This window comes from Cataglyphis hispanica, chromosome 3 (genome assembly GCF_021464435.1).
Source record: "Cataglyphis hispanica isolate Lineage 1 chromosome 3, ULB_Chis1_1.0, whole genome shotgun sequence".
In the NCBI taxonomy this organism is placed as follows: Eukaryota; Metazoa; Arthropoda; class Insecta; order Hymenoptera; family Formicidae; genus Cataglyphis; species Cataglyphis hispanica.
In genome coordinates this window covers 2,163,137-2,176,859 of record NC_065956.1, presented here as the reverse complement: position 1 = coordinate 2,176,859, position 13,723 = coordinate 2,163,137, and the positions used below count along the sequence as shown (strand labels likewise).

Here is a 13,723-nt window from a genome sequence, read left to right as displayed (position 1 = left end):
GTCTTTACTTATTGCGTGTTGCATTTATAAATTTGCATTTCAATTGCTTCCTATATAGTGCGTAATTTTAAATACTAATTTTAGATTATTAATGCCTCTTTTCTGGTTATAATCATAATTAAGCGCGTGATTCTATAAAATTTTCCGTTTTTGCTTTATCATAACTCTGTTGCACAATGCTCTTATGTTTTTCATGTGCAAAACAAAATTATCTCATCTCGCATTCGCGGCTTTTTTTGCCAGCGTGAGTTCGTAAGTGATGGATTAACGTGTGGAATTCTCCGTTGCATTGTGTTTTATCTCTCCAAACTCTCTGCAGCCCCCTTTCCCGTCTCCCTGCATGAAAACCTCGAGCCCTTCCAGCAAGCCTACCTGCTACATTCTCATGCGGCTGATTATTATATCCCGCGTCATATATGCGTTAAGATTCCCATTTTGTTGCTCCCACATGGAATTTATCACTTGGAGTCTCCGTCGTTGCTATGTCAACAGGTGGCACTCATCATTTCATACAGACATATTACAAAGTATGTGCCAAGTACATACGAGCGTGATAAAGAATACATTATCCAAAGATACCGGCCTATCAAACTGTGACATTTATGATCACGTTCGCAATCTCAGTTTTCATCCTCAAGATGTTTATAATATTTTACCTTTAATATTGACTAAATAACTATTTTGCCTAAACGTAAAAAGTAAAATAATTTGTTTAATATTTATTTTTTTAATTTTTTTTTGTAATATTTATGCACGGTGCATATATTATATTTATGTATGTATGTATGTATGTATGTATGTATATATATATATATATATATATATATATATATATATATATATATATTGATAGTGTAATTCATTTATGAGCATTTAATTAATAATATAGCTTTTAAACTGGCTTTTAATAACGCGATGTAATAATATATATATATATATATATATATATATATATATATATATATATATATAACAATTATATAATTAAATTTTATATATGTATAATTCTATATATATTACGCTATTTTATATACTATTTTTTGTATATATTATTATCAATATTGATAAAATATTAAAACATCGATGCTTAATATTTTTATGTTCCGTTAATAATTATTTTTATGTTCCGTTAATAATTATTTCAATGTTTCTCGCACCGTCTGCCCTTTTGTATAACACAACGGATTGCGTTTTTGAACGGGAAATTTTAAATCGGGAGATCTCATCCCGATTTCATTATCAGTAAGTCGCCGCGATCCAATTATTGCCGACCGGCGTTATGCATCCACAATGAAGGATAATTATTTTAATTATCCCTTGCGCTCTTGACGACAAACGAGCTGCATCTTTACGGTGGTGCGGACAACGTCTCTTCCTTCCTCTTCGCCGCTTTTTTTTCGTTAAGTGGTATTTCCGCCACCCTTCCTCCCGACGTCTTCTCACTATCCTTACGCTTCGCATAATCCATCGCTCCGGGTTAAAATCTAAAATCCACAAGCGTTCTATCTCTTCCCCTTTCTCTTTATCTCTACGCTTCTCTCTCTCTCTCTCTCTCTCGTCTCCTCTCGATCTCCGTAGCTCTGTCCTCTTCCTCTGTCTCTCTCACTTATATATGTTTCGCTTTTCATATCCCATCTAGTTTTTCTTCTCGTTTTTCCCTTCATGTATCCTCGCGTCGACAAAGTACGAGGTTTTACCGGCGTTTATACGTTAACTCTGTCATTTGCAAGAACGACAGACAAAAATGTTCTCGCGGCGTACATTTCAAAGACCCGTAGCGTCCGTCAATCTCTTGCCATCATGGATGCACGCAACGCTATTCACTTTCTCATGCTCTTACAACGTCCTTCCTCTCGCTCTTCTCCTCTTCTTGCTTCTCTTCCCTTCTTTTGTAAAAATATTGTATTCTCTCTCGGGCGCACTATCCCTCTCTGTTCTCCTCGCGTTAGCTTTGCGGCTGGATGAAAAAAAATGAGCGGGCGGAATGAAATGGCTGGGGCGGGGGGGAGGGAGGGAGGGAGGAGGAGAGCGGAAGCGCATCGTTCGCGAAAGCTTATTTCTCCACGCTCCTTCGGCAAGCACGGATAGATCTCCTTTATCACGCTCGCAATATACACGACGAAGGTAGCTCTGCTATTCGCAAAGGTATCCCGGATACGAAGCACGCTGCTTTTAGAAATATCGTCTCCGCTAACCGACGACGACGATGCCGACGGCGTTGACGGCGGGCGGCGGCGGCGACGGCGGTCGACGCGCTCGACGGGCGGTCGTCGCGACGCACTCGTGGGGCACACGACGCTTTTTCTTGCCTCATATTGTTGTTTCACCGCGATATAAGCTCGCTTGCCTGACGGCAACAAGCTTCGCGAGAGAGTAAACGCGCCAGTCAAACCGTGACGAAGCGATGTACTCCCTCTTTTATGTCTTGGCCGTGTTCCTACATTCCTCCCATTTAGCATGTTGCATCAAATGACACGATTCTGCTTCACGAGTGCAATGTGCAAGTTACTTTTATATTAGAAAAAGATAAGATAAAATCCTGCAATTACATAGGATTTTATGCTCCTATTAATTGCAAGCTCGCGATATAAAATGTAAAGATCTTATCTGGGTACATATTTTTGTGAACGAATTTTTTTAAAAATATTTGAAAAAAGTATTGCAAGTAATAAAATCATGGAATGGACTTTTGGTTCACATATTTGGAAAGCTGGATAAACGATATGCTTAGTCTCGTTCGAGTTTGCCAAATAATGGCACCGAACTATCATGTATGTGTCTTCTCTCGTTATAGTGATATTGATTAAATAATGATGTGATAGAATATCAGAGTGTCTTTCAATACACTGTATCGCCAACGTATCGATTATATGATGAGAAACTAACAACTGCCGGGTCAGTTTCTCAATAAAGAATTCATATGGCAGCAGATTTCACTAAAAATAACAGTCAGTAATGTCATATGAATCATAATATGCATGACTGTGCAAATGTCATTCATTCAATTTGATTATTATTCATGCTGTGATTTTACCGAACGCGCTATATTATTCATAGAATTATATAAGCAAACTGTTCTCCAGGGTCTTGATTTATTGTATTGTTTAATGTAGTTATCGAATTTTTATTAAGTACGACAAGGTGTTGTAAAGTTTTATTACGCTACAACAGTGAGATTGCCCGAAAATTGTCTCTCCAAGGAAAAATATTTAATTGATAAAAAATATCTCAATTGCAATATGTTCTAAAATTTAAAAAATTGAAGTAACATCATAGCTACGAAAGTATTGCTCGATTTACACTCTGAATCGTATAATTTAAACAGGCTCGTCACGCGTCTACTCTTTTTCTCTCAGGAATGCTTATAAAAATCGTAATCATAGTTTTATAGCGGATGTCTCCTCCGAGAGGCGCCATTCCAACCCTCCTCCGGTGACCTTTGACCTCGCGCAAAATATTCACCGGGTCCGTTTGTTGAAGGATTCCTTAACGGTATTGTCCGTGACGGGGGAGCGGAAAAGGGGGAGAGGAGAGGAGAGGAACACCATTTTCAACACGTTTGTCCTCGCATAGAAACACCCTTTTACGATTCTGCCGCCAAGCTCTGCGAATCACTCCTGGGAATTTAGGTTTTATAGACCTTTTGCTGCACGAGCGAAGCCGCTCGGACCAGAAAATTACGCGGCACTGTGTTCCGCCACGTTCAAATGGAATCTTTAACGAAACGATTTAAGCAGTCGCAGATTTTCCTGTGTGATATATACGTATACGTTCAGCCGCGAATCATATTTATATTCGCCATTCGCTATATGATTTCCATTTCCCATTTTATTGTTTTGATGGTGCTGCTAGAAAAAGAGGCGAGAAATTAAGTTGCACGAGATTCAGAATTCGTTATATATGTGCGACACATTGCCAAGCGTTTTTCTGTTTGTCCTTTACGCGGTACAAGGCACTTCCGTAAGGATAGCGAAATAATTGAAGGACTCTTACGCGCAGCTGCAGCGACTGCGCGCGAAATAATTCCAGGTCGCCGTAAGAAAATTAGATTCGCACCAAACAGAAGTTAGGAGACGAAAATGGAAAAAGCTGGCTCTGAAAGCTTTTGGATGTAACTGTTTAAAGCGCGTCCCCGTTTTATACACCGATTCGGGACACAAATCCGCTTGCATAAATCGGGCCATTGGCTTACAGTGTCTTCTCTCTTTTTCTCCCTTTTCTCATTTCCATCTGTTTTTACGCGCCAAGCATCACATGTCAGTTATGCAATCACTCAGGCTAATCAACCTCATAGCTTTGCATGCATTATATTTCTTTTACGGTACATATTTGTAATTGAATTGTTATAATTGTGACATATTTATCGTTATTGGCGAGTTTGGAATGATATAAATATTCTTAATTATAAATATTTGTTTATTCTTCTGAATATATATTTTTATTTTGTTATATTTATTCATAATGGCAACACGATCAAATTCGAAAAATATTATTCTATAATTGAAAAACAAAAATTTATATGTATAATAAGTTATTGAGAACGTGTTTTATATATATAATATTTTGTGAATTTAAGATAAATATATGTTAGATAAAATGTGTAAATATTTTCTGATGGAGAAAAAAAGAGAAAGAGAAATTAAGGGAAATAATTCTGACTACAAAATATGGAAATTCTAATCACACACAGATATCAATTATTAGAACTTTTCAATTCGAGAATACGAATATCAATATTATTTTGTGTTTATGCAAATACATATTCGTACACTATTTATGTAGTTTTATGATGTTGGTTTTTGCAACTAATTTAGCGGTTATAATTAATCCTGCAGAAATTACAATCTTTGCATAATTCACTTGAATTCTTGTCTAATTGTGAACCAAATCGCTTCATGTCAATTTTGTTGTATACCAGCACATTTTGTTAATTTTTGTTTCAATTTTTACCATCAGTACCTTTATAAATATATATAACACCATTACTATTTATTACGTTTGAAATTATTTTAACTTTTAAGCGATATCAAAACGATTTTATTTTATAATATAACTTTGTTCAGATTCAAGTTATTATGTCCGATGTTGATAGGTAAATTCCTTTCAGTTTATCTCATCTGTTCGATATCGTCAGTATTAAGCACCATATTTTTAATTTCCTCTCTCTTCAAAGTTTCCGAGGAACACGAATGTTTTTTTTATACACATAACATTGAGAAATTTAATTCTGTAACGTATCGATATTTTGATGAATAAAAGTGAATATTTATCAGAACAAATTATTTGACAGAAATCTTGGAAGAATCTAATTTATTATCATTTATATGCACATAACGATTCTGCGTGCGATGTGCTTATTTGCACTTGATAAAATTCCTAACATACTTTGTAAACTTTCTTTCCATCTCGTGAAAAACTTTTACTAACGAAGAAGCTACTACGTTAAAAGATTAAAAAAGGGATAAGGTAAGACTTAGCAGCATCCACTAATCCACTGTTGGCATTTAAATGTACAGGGCAGCAGTAACTGCCGTATCTTGGCATCCGCACGGCACGTACCTGGCGTCTGTCGATCGTGCCAAGACAGTGACAGTTTGGGGCGACCACGTTTGACAGGAGGAGTGATCCCGGGACAGACGATTATTGTTTCATGCATGAAGATCTCATGCCGTACTCGAGCTTCTCGCAACTGTGAAAACGAAGCGACCGCGCGCGCGCACGTGTTCACGATTCACGTCAGCAATGCAGCGAGAAAATCACCCAGTGAACGCCCAGCAGGAGGATAATCAAAATCGTTGGTCGATTTGGCCGCTCGAGTTGTAAAGCCTTGTAAGGATGCCGTTTCGAGACTGTAAAGCGCAGACACTGCACTGAACAAATCCAGAGACGGTAGAGACTATTGTACATAAAATTGCACTTATTGTTACTCCCAGGTTGTAAAGATTCCCTTTTTAGAATAGTAAAACGCCGCGCCGCGCCGCGCCGTCTACCCGCAGGAAATTTAAGAGATTATTGTAGTTACTCATGTTTCGAGATTCGCTAGGTATACGCTTTTCTTTGCTATTTTTGAAAGTACAGTCGCGTATCAATCGTCTGTACCGGCAAATTTGGGCGCTCTCGGGATGGAAAGACTAGATGTGACATCCATGGTATTGCGGTAGAATATTCTTTTTGCACGAGTGAATATTTATAAAATATATGATCCCTAAATTTTTTTTTTTTTTTCTTTTCAACAGAAAGTCAATTATTGAAATATTTCCTAGCAGAACTGGATGTTGTCAACGATCGAGCACGATAAATGATATTTTTTGAGATATAATGAGATAAGTAAATATAAATATATATAAACACTAATGTAAACGCGCTAGATTTGAATGAGATTATTTCCTCAGAATTAATTAGCATTATTATCAAGAACAATTTAACAACTATTTCATGCCTACAAAAATAATTAGCATTAATTTAGTTATTATTTTCCTTGCATACTGAAAATTATCTTATAGATATCAGATAATCACTCTAAGAACTTTGTTCCTATAATTTATAAGATTAATTTCCACTGGAATAATCTCACTCTAATTTATGACATCACTTGTAATTCGATTCGTCATCAGATTCTCCAACATCAGTGAAACTCATATGTCTTAATATGAATCTGATAGAATGGAAATCAGAAATATATACGGATTGAAGAAACAAGCACAATAATTGTACGATATTGATACTAATTAATTACGTTACACATGATTTACATGATTAATTTACACAATTTAATTATTTTTACTGATAAATGCGATAATTAGTTAATTAACATTATTTACATAAATTTTTTAAAATAAACTAATATTAAGATATAGGGAGGATTAGAATCGCGAATGGGCTCTACCAATATAAATTAAATGTCGGATTTTTGCAACTACGATAGTTGGCTAAGTTTTTAGCATTTTTGACAATCACGTAAATTTTTTATTATCATATCGCGCATATAATAATATTATATTATGTCCATCATTTAGGAATAATGTGCAACTATCCGATTTTATATTTATGACTACACAAATAATCTCTCAATGCTATCTATTTCGCAATACTTTTATTTTTTTACAGAGCTCTTCAATTAGTGAATTTGATATTTATGAATATATTTGCATAAAATTATTAGTATTTTATGAGTAGTAGTTAAAAAAAGAAATAAAACGATTTTGTTCTCAAATTTATATATTGTTTTGTGAAGCAGCTATAAAAAAAATATTATATATATTAAATTTATTTAATTGCGTGTTTATATATATATATATATATATATATATATATATATTAGATTATTTTATATACAATACTTATTTGCCAGTTGTTAGAAGTGATTAATTTATAATTATTAAATAAAGAATTGGTCATTGGTTCGCATATAGTATGTATTTATATTAATAGAAAAATTAATTTTTTCAGTATCTGAGGATCTGGGCTACATTTTTGAAAGAAAGATGGACATTATTTGCTAATAGCAATTAATGATCATATCTTTTTGTTATTAATAATTAATATAATATAATAATTACCAGCTCGTGTTTCGAGCAAACAACTGATTGCGTCCAATGTATTGTATAATAATTTTAATACTGTATATATACTTACATCTCATTCTGATTTGTTTATTTAGCCATACATATTGTACTCTCTTTTCCTCTCTATACATACAACAATAATCTTAACAGAAATGTTATATATATATATATATTGTTCACATAATGTAAATATATATTAAACGTTTCCCTCTTGTATTTTGTAAAGATGCGATTTGTTCTTTGAATTCCTAATTATTCCAGTAAAATATGATTTATAATAAATTTTTTAATTCTCTTACTCTCTTGCATATTTCAGCAATCTATTCGAAACATTTCTTGATAGCAACAAAATATACCAGCAACGGTAAGTGCTAATATAAATAAGAATAACATAATCACATATCACAACAAATTTAAAATACATTGGTGAATGTCATATAAATATAATGAAAAATTAAAATATCACAGAAGCTACTCGTACATTATTTGATTTAAGAAATGTAGCCGCAAAATTGCCAACAATTCTATACAGATCATTTCGGTCCACTTTTTACACTCCCTGTTAATCTTCATTCGAGACAAGTGGGCTTGTCTCCACCACATTCTAATCCCGGTTTTCGCTTCTACCATCTCTTCGACATACGGTATGTGATATGTATAACGCACACTTGTATCTATACATATGTATATACGCGTATGTGTCGTATCACGAGATCCCCTCACAGAAACTCGCCGCGGCATTGCACAGCAACCGTGTACCTGACAGTACCTAATGTGCTTTCGAAAGCGCTCATTAGTCACTGAAATGCGGTCACGAAGTGACAACTCGCACGTGGAATATTATACGCTCCAAGAACTTGCATCGGACTCATATTGAGGCCTGCGTCCGCGTACTCGCGCCAACACGTCTATCTCTCCTCTCTCTCTCTCTCTTTCTCTTCCCCTCTTTCCCTCTGTTTGTAACTTTCGTATTATACACCCTTTGTCCGCGATTCGACAGTTTCGACAGTTTTGCAATGGAACGTGAGAACGCGACAACCCGCTCGGCCGTTCGAAAGAAGCCGCTTGCAAACGACATTAAAGTTCGATCGGCCGGCCGCATCTGCGACCGCCGAAAATTTTTTCCCGCCGTGATATACGCGCGTACACTGGATGTTTTACGAAAACGTATACACGGTTTCATAATCAGTACGTATTTATTACGAGTGGCGAAATTTCCCGGGCGAAAATAATCTTAGTTTATTTTCGCAAATCAAAAAGTTTGACAGTCTTTATAGACAAAAATAGTACTGTCTGTGTGACAATTATTTTCGAATAATTAATGTATCGAATTATATACAAATTATCTACAAAGATTAATAAATCAAGTATCATCTGATGCGCGTATTTTACGTATTTTATCGCGAGCAGCAGTCAAACAGCGAATTTCCGCTCGTTTAAGTCAATTTGAGAGAGAAGTTAGGAATTATTATTTTCATAGTTCCCGGAAGTAATCATCCGCTCAGTGCAAAATGTTACTTTCTAAAATCAACACCTTTGTAACGCATTTATTTAGGTATCTCGTTTCGCTTCCTCGTTTCGCGCTGGTACCTGCGAGAGAAGTACCGTTTCTACGATTACAATCCGCACATTCGCCTCACTCTTGGGCCTAACCAACGTCAAACGTCCCTATTAACGGTTATTTCGGTCGTTTATTTCAGAGATAATGAGAAAGAAGTTGGCAGGACTCGAGAAGAGGAAATTGTGTATGAGAGTGGAGAGAGTGACAAATTAACTCGCGCCTTGACTTCCGTGAGATTCAAATTCTTCCTTCGCTTCGCAGATAGATACATCCCCGCATATCACCAGAGGTGGAAAATCTTACGGAAATGCCGGTCGTCGAGTAAGTACTGGCGGCACAAAGTTTAAGCGGAATGTTTAACCTCTGATGTAGAAAAACGTCTTTCGTAAAAAAAACACGTCTACGTATATGTATGCATTTTATCAAATCGTATATGTTTAGCGCTTTAGACTCGTTGCAATCGATCAAACGCGAAATGAGATTTTTTTATGTTTTTATATATAAGATAATAAAATATTCTCAATATTGCAAACAGTTTTAACAAAATAATGAGAAGTTTATATTTGAACAAAATTATGCCAAATATAATTTTACTTCCACCATGAGAAAACGTCAATATGATAAAAAAACGCGCAAATTCAAAAATCGCGGAGGTGTGTCCAATTAGAACGCTAATATGTCGGGAAACGGCGGAAATGAAGCGGAACGAGGCTTTATCGATAATTTTCGAGGCATGCGTCAATCACTGTACCGTACTTCGAATGAAGATTGGATATTTATCTGGAGTCGACTCATCCTCAATTAACGTAACTGTGCGTGATATCCAGATGTTTCCCAGCTAAGAATCATGATCGGCAGATTTCTTCTTAGACTATCCGAGATAATTTGAAGGATTCGTCCAATTTAAAATGAAGGAGAAAAAAAAAACCAATTTGTCATTGATATTTAAAAAATCTCTCAAGAAAATCATGATCACTAGAATACTTTATCTTTTTACTTATCACGCTATAATGATCACTTGTTCGATATCTGACGGAAAAGTTTGGAGACGAATGAAAAAGATTTTGAATAATGAATATTTCCCAAGTAGAAATGCTCAATCTTGAAATTTATTTATCGAAACATGAAAGTGAAAATGTTATTCTATGCAAATTGTGAAATAACAGTCATAAATTAAAAGAATATTTTTATTCAATCTCTGTAAAAGATGTAAAAGGTTTTAAGAGAACGTTACACACACACAGTTTTACAATTGTTTTTAATTAAATTCTGAATATTTTGATTATTTTATTTTATTAAATGTCATTCTTTAATGATGCAAGGATTCAATAATACGGTATTATATAAAATATTACAAAAAGTAACACGTGTATATTATATTGATTGACATACTTTCTCCGATTGACACACTTTATCAATATCAAATGTTTCAATAAGAAAAGTTGTAAAATATAATCTGCAGTGTCAAAATCATGAAAATTATCGCGATACTTGATATTTATTGGAAATTATTGGAATTGCATTAATATACGCGCTTGTGTGAAGCTTGTAATACAAAAAAAAAAAACACAATGTATTCTCAGAATCTGCTGTAAACTCAATAAGAGGATACGCATGCACGAAACTATAAAGAATTTCCTGCGCGTGGTCTATCACACATATGTCAGTCAGTTTAGATAAAACTAAAAACGTAACGTTATGACTGACAGGCGATCGCATCCTCAACAATGTGTTAATGATCGTAACAGTATCCGATATCCGGTGGATATTGATGACCGGCGATCGATTCTACATCTCGCACCATTTATGCGGAGATATGCTTGTCGAGTGAAACCAGAACAACGATCGACCATTTTTCTTGTCAGACACATTTTTAATTACCAAGCCGGGCTGTCGCTTTTTGCAAATCTCCGCCGCTGGGCGGCCGAATGCACCGCGAATGTTCTTGTTTCTGCCCGGATTTCCTTTTACCACTTTCTTGCGCATGCCACCTGCGATTATCCACGGCTCGTCATTCATACCTGATCAATAAGCTACAGGTAATTGCACATGCCGCGGCTAGAACGAATTATACGTCAGAGTTCAGCGTCCCAACTGGGATATACGTTCGTCTGCTTTTAATTAGCGCAGCGCGCGCTATATATCCAATGAATCTGATCTATTCCAAACTAGATTAAATGGCCGTCGAGCTTTCTTGCGAATCGAGTGCTCATTTGAAATGGAAACGAAGCGGCCGAGGCAATTCCGCATACGTTTCTTTCTTTTTTTTTCTCCACCCTTAGACGTGGCATGAGTAAACGCATTATGTGGTATTTGAGATTCAAAGATGAGTTTGCTAAACTCGAATGATAAAGCGTGTAAGGAAAAGCAGGCAATTTCAATTCAATCTTATTTATCAGCGATATTTGCAAGTTATTTTCCGCTTTATTTGTTCGCGCTGAGAAATCGGTTTGATAACAAAAGTTACATTCGACCTCGTTACACCTTGCTTGGCTTAATGTGCATAATGCTTTCCAACACGATATGCACTGTGAATATGAACTGGAATAATCGATCAAAATCATCGAGAGGAATATTAGGCCATGACGGATATCGGCCAACGTGGTAATTAACGCATCTCTCACGGTTCAATTAAGCCAATTCTTTAAACGGCTTTTATAATACGTGATCATCTCTACATGTTCGCATAAATCTGCGAAATGTCATCAATATCCATCAAGCTGAATCCTAACATCCGCCACGACGAGTTCTCCAAACTGTTCGCGTCCGACTTCTTATCGTCACGTTAGAGTCATTATACGAACTTTCTCGCATATAATCTCGATCCAATCGTCTTCTCATATAAGTGCTGAATTGTGCGCGAAGCGAAGAGATCGGTCGCCTTAGTGCCGGGGATATGTCCGTCGTCGGTCGTTAATCGCGAATGAAATGGAAAATGAAGTAAAATTATGCATGGCGATTACGAAAGCTTGCGAGAACGCGAAAGCTCGCGTCACATAGCGCGTACGTGTGTACGTGAGGCATCTACTCTCTCGAAGCTTTCTTTCCTCGCTTCTGACGTGCGGGCCCCGGGATATCGATATTGAAACGTAAAAAAGATTCAATCAGTCGCGAAGTTTCAGCGCCAATCAATCACTCCTTCCCTCCCCGCAGCCCTTCATCCGTTCAGCTTTAGGACGCGAAAGCTCCCTCGCGCGCGCAGCCCGCACTGGCGCGCCTGATCGCGACGACGACGCTAAAATGGCCGTGAGGGAGGCAAAGAGAGGATCTGGGCAAGGGGGAGAAACGAAGAGAGACGGAGATAGAGAATGATCAGAGTGTGACGGAGAGGCATCGATGAACTACGTGAATTGGAGAGAGAGAGAGAGAGAGATAGAGAGAGAGGGCGAGTACCGCGACTGAGAGAGCAAGAATGCCGCGGGGCCGAATGCGAGAGTGAGTCGGAGAATGAGCTTTCGGGTGCACGACGGAGTCGACGCACTGGAAGCTTGCCGTGCTTGCGGCGGGAGCTTCAGTAGCCGCTCGTACGTCGACCGGAAAACTTTTCACGTTACGTCGTCTTTAGACGCGCAGCGCGCCATCGTCGGCGAAGGATCGCAGGGGGTCCCGCAATTCCCCCCGATCGTTCGGTGTCGATTCCTTTTTTTATTCGTTTTTTCGAAAGTTTTATCACCGTCATCGTTCGCAACTCATTAAAAACTAACTAAGCACAAACAATCGTAAAAAAGAAAAAAAAAAAAAGAGAAATCGAAGGAACAGAGTCTATCGAGGAATATATAGTGCAGTGTCCAAATCAATGAATCGTCTCCCATCGGAGATGGATCTCGGAGCTTGAAAGTGTCGATATGAAGGCAGATCTGTGACGGATGAATGAGCGCGCGCGAGTATATATATGAGTGTGTAATCGAGACGAGAGCATATCCAAGCATCATGCCAAGTGCCGCGAGATACCGAGATGCGCGTTCTACCCTTTCCGCGTCGCTTCTTTACGTTCTTCTTGTCGCCGTCACCGGTAAGAAGAAGTAGAGCCGCGTAAAGTGAGATACGGGGGAGATTTAATCTGTTGTTTTATCTTTAAGCTGAAATTCTTTTTAATTCCCTGATGCATAATTTTAAAGTGCAATTGTGTTGCGCGCGTCAAGCGTGGTCCGAAAATAATGGATAAAGAAATAATATTGTCTCGCTAGCGCACAAAAGAAAAAAAAAAGTTTGCGTGTTTTAATGAAACAAATCGGCGTGATTGCACATTATAAATGTATACGCATCGCTGTTACAAAAACAAGCCGCAGCTAAGTGGAAAATGAAAATTAATTGATCGCGCGATAAACTTGAATAATCCATTAACGTAGGGAATAGAAAAGAAAAGAATAATAAAAGAAAGCGTCAACTTTTTCTAATTTCAAGTCTGGGAAAATATAAAAAAGGGCAACTTTGCGTATGAAAGTGGGAAGACGACTATGTCGGATTTTTATACGGGGACCAGTTGCCAATGGTTCCACATTGGCTCTATAATCGAATGTAACAAAAAGCTCGATTTACCGTGAAATACGCAGGTATTCGCAACAATTGCGCTCGATCCTCCCTTCGCGAAATGGAA

The 13,723-nt window shown here is 37.0% G+C and overlaps 2 protein-coding genes across 4 annotated transcripts in view; both read left to right on the top strand.

The window, feature by feature from the left end:
* Positions 1 to 7,277, top strand: part of LOC126859341 (autophagy-related protein 16-1) — a 382,369-nt gene extending 375,092 nt beyond the window's left edge. For all 3 annotated transcript variants that reach the window (XM_050610490.1, XM_050610489.1, XM_050610491.1), the window contains one exon: positions 5,517 to 7,277. In XM_050610490.1, coding sequence (XP_050466447.1) covers positions 5,517 to 5,613 — 97 coding nt within the window. In that variant the 3' untranslated portion in view covers positions 5,614 to 7,277. The remainder of the gene's footprint in view (positions 1 to 5,516) is intronic.
* A 5,385-nt stretch (positions 7,278 to 12,662) lies between these two features.
* Positions 12,663 to 13,723, top strand: part of LOC126859346 (uncharacterized) — a 52,509-nt gene continuing 51,448 nt past the window's right edge. Inside the window, exon 1 of the mRNA XM_050610510.1 lies at positions 12,663 to 13,138. Within this exon, the coding sequence (XP_050466467.1) occupies positions 12,997 to 13,138 (142 nt within the window). The 5' untranslated portion in view covers positions 12,663 to 12,996. The remainder of the gene's footprint in view (positions 13,139 to 13,723) is intronic.